This window comes from Elephantulus edwardii, unplaced genomic scaffold (genome assembly GCF_000299155.1).
Source record: "Elephantulus edwardii isolate Elephantulus edwardi_28Jun2011 unplaced genomic scaffold, EleEdw1.0 scaffold00077, whole genome shotgun sequence".
NCBI classification, from domain to species: domain Eukaryota; kingdom Metazoa; phylum Chordata; class Mammalia; order Macroscelidea; family Macroscelididae; genus Elephantulus; species Elephantulus edwardii.
Window position 1 is genome coordinate 12,272,723 of NW_006399827.1, and position 6,000 is coordinate 12,278,722.

The 6,000-nt window shown below is 58.4% G+C and overlaps 1 protein-coding gene across 1 annotated transcript in view; it reads right to left on the reverse strand.

The window, feature by feature from the left end:
- Positions 1–5,727, reverse strand: part of SRCIN1 (SRC kinase signaling inhibitor 1) — a 67,785-nt gene extending 62,058 nt beyond the window's left edge. Inside the window, exon 1 of the mRNA XM_006889363.1 lies at positions 5,488–5,727. Coding sequence (XP_006889425.1) covers positions 5,488–5,509 — 22 coding nt within the window. The 5' untranslated portion in view covers positions 5,510–5,727. The remainder of the gene's footprint in view (positions 1–5,487) is intronic.
- Positions 5,728–6,000: the final 273 nt, after the last annotated feature.

The window sequence follows — 6,000 nt, forward strand, 5'->3', positions numbered from 1 at the left end:
AGTAGCTTCACATCATCTCTAGGCTACCAGCCTTCACCTCAGCCTTGTCCCGACATGATGGGATAAGGGGGCATGAAGGAATTCAAGGCAGGATGTGGGGCTGGGACCCAGGGCCCTGTTTTGAATGGTGAGCTCATGTCAGGTGGCAAGGGAGGAGGGCCGAGGTGTGTCCCTATGAGATTACACTGGTGGTGGTGGAATTGAGGGCAGCTGCTCTAACTCTCAGATGTCTGACATTACAGAGGGGTGCAGGGGCCCTGCGTTTGGAGTGGAAGTCAGGAGTCAGGGTGGGGGGGTGTGTGATGACAAACTAAATTGAGAGGAACTCTTATGCCTATGTTTCTGGCCTTAGAGGGTGTCCTGGCCCTGGGGAATGGATGAAGGAAACCCCCAAGACCTTCTTCTGACTAGAAAATCAAACCTCAATACATACCTTATTACAGCCACAGGTGACTTTGGTGAATTCAACACCAACATCACTTCTCTCTCTAGGGAATCCTGGTAGTGTAGTATGTTAAGTATTGGGCTGTTAACTGAAGAGTCAGTGGTTCAAATTCATTAACAGCTTCACATGAAAAAAGATGAGACAATCTACTCTCATTAAACACCTGAGAAGTAAGTTCTGGTGACCTACTTCTGAAAGGTCACAGCCACTGAAAATCCTATGACACACTGTTCTGTTCTGTTCTCCTCTGACATACCTGGAATTGCCTCAAGTTGTTAGTGACTTGACAACAACCTTTTTGGGTTTTTCTTCCCTCCGCCCCTCCTGCTTGAACCTTTTGAGGCAAGAATGGTGGTGGGGGTAGGGATCTCTTCTACTAAGGACATCCTCAACTCTAAGGACCTGAGGTCCTGCCAACAGCCTGCTGTAACACAGAGGCTAGACCCAGCTCCTCAGGGAATGCTCCAGCCTCACCTTCAACCCCACTGGGAAACAAGCAATGCAAGGGTGGGCCAATGAACAAGGGGAGTGGGAATGGTGGGTGGGACGCTAGGTGCACCTTCCCTCTTTCAGCACCAGTAATATATGCAAAGCATATGCAAATCACCAGAAGAGAGACACAACATTGCTGGAATGTCAGAGCTGGAGGGACCTTGGAAATCATCCCAGCCCACCTCTCTCATTTTGCAGGTGAGGGAAAAGTCTCTAGCAGCAGGGAAGGAACTCCATAAAGGTCACAAAGACATTTGGGAAGGAGCAGAGTGAGGTTTCTGGACTCTCAGTCCAGTGCTCCTCCCAGGTCACTCTTGACTTTCAGGAAGGTTTACTGTTTGTCAAGAGAGCCCAACGGCTGGGGTAGGGCTCCTAGCAGGCCCACCAGGGACACTGGTGAAAAGCGGCCACGTGAATCTCTGGGCTCTCCCTTCACAAACTGGGGGTGGTCTGCTGGGCATGAGGGAGCCAGAGACAGTGGTTTGGGACTGTGGAATTAAGGAGGTTTCAAGAGAATAAATTCACTCTGATGGTAGAAGCAAGATGGTAGCTGGAGTGGCTGAGGCAAAGGAGGGAGAGTCCATGGAATGTCAAGACAAGGTGCCCGCTGTGGTGTAGGGAGAGGGTGGATGGCCACTCCCCGCCCCCCCAAAACCCCTAAGTGCTCAGCACTCCCTTTCCGCCTGGACTCTGAAAACCATGGCACCTTACAGACCATAACAGACAATTCAGGTCCATTTTTTCACGAGCTGTGGCTGCCTCTCCTCCTCCCACCTCCTTGGCTTCTCAACCTTCCAGACAGTCCTCGAAAGCAGGGCCAGGGCTGAGGAAGGCAGACGGCTGGGAGGGGACAGACAGGAGGAAAGGAGAGACTAAAGAGAGCAGAATGGGGGGATGGGAGGGCATAGAGAGCACGAAGGGCAGAACAGGTGAAAGTAAGGGGCAGAAAGAAGGGGGAACAGGGGTCAGAAAGTAGGGGAGACTGGGCAGCAGAGAAGAGCTGGGGGTTGGAGGAGAAGAGAAGACTGTGTGGAAACAGGGGCAGGAGAAGAGAGATGGGAAAGGGGGAGGGCAAGGGCGAAGACTGAGGGTCTGAGGAGAGGAGGGGCTGTGGACAGCTGGAGTGCAGGTGGGGGCCCCTGCTACGGAAGGCCTGGTCCTACCCATGCCTTGGAACCTAGGTGTTAGGCTTAGGAGCCCCAGTATCGAGGCAGGCCGGCAGGAGTTGGAGGGGGCATAGCCCTGCCCTCTGCCCACCACCCCAGCAATTCTCCAGGCTCTGCCAGGAAATCAGTCCCCCCTCCTTCTCTGCCTCCCTTCCCCCTTCCCTTGGGGCAGGCAGGCGCTGCTTCCCAGCCAAATCCAAAGCCTTCATCTCCGCTTTTCAGAGCTCAGAATGAAAGAAGGGGAAGCGAGTGCAGCCCTCAAACCCGCTGACGGCCAGATTTTTATTATCTTTGCTCGAATGGACCCTGGGAAGCCAACAAGAGATTCTTCAAAGAGTGTCTGAGTGGCTCATTGAAGCCTGCACCTGCACTGGCCCACCCACAGCAGGCTGGCAGGCTTGGGGGGCATGGCTTGCCCCCCGCCTCATTGAGCCCAGAAGCCAGTGCCTAGGCTACCAGGAGCCTCACTCTCAACACCCCATTCCTGGAAGTAGGGGCTGAGTCTGGGAGACAGGCTCAAAGGTCAGACCTATGGTAGCTGGGCCTCTGAGGCTGTTGCTGTCCCTCTCTGGGCCATGAGAACACAAACCAAGAGAGAAATCAGATCTCCCTGCCAGATCTTGAGGGAGAGAAGTGGTTGGAATTCCTCGAAAGAGGAAAGAACCTTTTATGGCAAGCCTGGATGCTCCCTCTGAACACCATACCTGCCTCAGCACCCACAGGCTCTTCAACTGGCCCCCTACTTCTCTTTGCAAGCCCCGTTCATTCTCAATCTAAGGCCTACCTCTCCGAGTGAGAGGCAGGAACAGTTCGCCCTCCACCCTGAACACAGCTCCTTTGGTTCAAATCCTCACCCTGTCTTTTCTCTTTCCCCAAGACCTAAGCGAGGAGGGGGCTACAGCAGACCAAGTCCTTGAAAGAACCTGCCCCCTCCCACTTACACATCCCAGGCTGGGGTTTAGGGCAGGAGATACCAAGGTTGGCATGGGCAGACAGCTTCCGTGCCACATACACCCCCCCCCATCCCTGACCACACCACTTCGATCGATGCCCACAGTCAAAGGAGGAATCAATGGTTCTAATTAAACTCTTTTTCCAGGGTGGGTCCCTGGTTAGAGAGGGGAAAAAGAGAAGAGAGGGCACGTGAAGGGAGCTGGGTATCTTAGCACCTATCCTTGTACCCCTCCACCAATGGAGTGCCCCTCTCCACCATCACTGACTGAGGACCTCATGGTCCAGATCTTAGGAGCCAGCTTGGGTACCAAATCTCCATCCTAGCCCCAGGGTCATCACAGAGAACAGGCCACCATGGAAAGGGTGGAAAGAGCAAGGCTGGGGGGGGGCATCGGACAAAGACCCTCTTGTCCCCAAGGCAGGTGGCAGGAAGCCAGGGTGAAGCCTTTGCATTTGCTGCCAATCGTGCCTGGGTGCCAGGCAGGCTGGGTGGGGAGCAGGGGATCTTAATCTTGGAACCTGCTCCCCCTATACCCCAAACCCTCAACCCCCTTCCCTTGTTTCTACAGAAGGCCATCGGCTAAGTTCCTGCCTCATCAATTTTCTGCTTGCTGAAAGCCTTTCTTGCTGGCCCTGATACTGCCCAGAGTGACCCTAACACCAACCAGCAAAACCCTCACAGGCACACCCTAACTGTCCCCCATCTACATACACACAGCCACACCAGAAACCACCACCATCACAGCTGCTACCAACGATGACAGATTCTCACAGTTTTCGAAATGACAGTCTCCATCAAATGCATCATCAATTTTTTAAAACCAGCAAGAGGGATGAGGAAGGGAATTAGAGAAACTGAGGCATGGAATAAGGCAGCAAAGCAGTTGACTCAAGGTCACCCAGACAGACCAAGACAGAGTTGAGAAGAAGATATCCTAACCACTCGTGACTGCTCCCCTCCCCCTCCAAGTGCTCAGACCCCATCCAAAAGAAATTCCAAAGCCTGGTCAGCTAGCCCCCACTCCCAGCACGCACCTGCTTTTCTTTCCCCAAAACACAGCCTTTCCTTCTAAAGTGCCTCAGGCAGAACGCCCCCACCCTAGCCCAGGGTCCCTTAAAAGTTGAGAAGCAGCAGGACCTCTTGGAGCACTGGGAGAAGCTGCTGGGAAACGATTTCCTCCTTGCACACACACCCCAGTTCCTGCTCACCTGGCTCCCCTCGGACCCTATGGTCCCTCGATCCAGATTCCTCCCTGGGAGAGCGGGCACTGCCCTCGGCCGTCCTCTCCCACCAGGCCAGGGCAAAGCGCCGGAGGCACTGCCAGGGTTGCATGGGGAGGCGTGGGGCAGGGAGGCACCCAGGAGCAGCGGCACACGCCCCACCGGGCCCTGCCAGCCGAGCTGCGGAGGCACCCGCCTGGCCCCCTCTGCCTCCACCAGCATCCTGCTGCCCCCACCGACAGGACTCGGAGCTGGCCCGGGAGCTTCTGACGTAGCAGGGGGGGTGCGTGGGAAGGGAGGGGGGGCCCAGCGCGTCCTCTCCCCAGCCCCGCCCTCTGTCCCTCAGCCTTGTGCACTCTTTCCCTGATGCACCCAAGATGCCTTCTCCAGCTGGGGGCGCCCTCCCCCTACCCTCTGTCCTCTGACAGGGAGAGCTTGAGAGCAATTGGTCCCTCCTACCAGCCACTCCCTCTCGTGGCCCTTCCCTACCCTCCCAGTCTAGTGGGGAGCTGGTCCCCAGTTTCTGCAACTGCTGCTGAGGCTCCAAGGTCTCCAGGGCTGGGGCTCCCAAGGTGTGGGGCAGGGAAGGGGGGGAGGCAGGAGCGTGCAGGCCAGTATCCAGGCAACACTAACAACCTGAGAACGCACTCACCCCTTCTTCCCTGGGGGGGCCGGCGCTAAGGGCCCACCATCACCATCCCAGAGCAAACACCCAGTCCTGGGACCTGGGAGCGAGGGAGGCCTTTGATGTGCTTCCCAATGCTTCATCCTCCCCCTTCTCCTGCCCCTCCCCCTCCATCCTTCTCTCCCTCCACCTCAGCTGGACCATTCCCCTTCCCCCCACTCTCCTCCTCATCCATTCCCCTTCTTCTTCCCACCCCTCCTCCTTTACGCACACCCTTCACATTTTTCACCCCTAGGTCTCCTCCTCCAGCACTGCCAGGCCCTCACCGGCTTCGCCAATCCCATGGCCCCCTCTCTGGTCCCTACACTCATAGCGACCGGGTCCTTCTCCCACGCCCGGCGCGCAGCGGTCCCCCGCCCCCCATACACCTGCGCCCAGAGCATCCCTCTCCCGGGCCGGCCCGCTGTCACCCGGGCCTGGCCGCCACCCCCGCCCCCGGCCGAGGGGAAAACACACAAAGAAAACAGAAATACCTTCCACTTAAGCATGGAGGCACATTAGGGAGGAGAGAGACAGGGACATGCCTTGGGACGGAGCGTTCCCCATCGGGCGGGGGCGCGGGGGGCGGGGGCCCCGGGCCGGCCTGCCTGGCTCTCGCCCTCTCGCCGCCGCACGGGCTCCTCTCTCGGCCCCAGCCCCGGGGCGCGGTGCCAGGCGGGAGGGCCGGGGGCGCGGGCCCCGCCGGGTGAACCAGCTGGGAGGGCGCCGGCAGCCGGGCGTGTGGGTACGCGCGCGCGCGGGCGTGTCACCGAGTGTGCGAGAGCGAGTGTGTGTGTGTGTATGTGTGTGTGTTGTGTGTATGAGCGCGAGCGCGCTCAGGCCGGCGCGGGTGTGTCACTGCGGACGGGAGCGCGCGCGGTGCGGGCACGCGCATGTGGCCGGAACGTACAAAGGGCCGCCTGGGGTGGCAGCGAGCCGGAGAGAGGAGGGGGCGCTGCGCCTCCCTGCGCCCTCCAGCAGCACCGCGGGGTCCCGCCGCGCGCGGCCGGGCTGGGAACGGAGCGCGCCTGAGAGCCCCTCCCCACTCCACCTGCGCC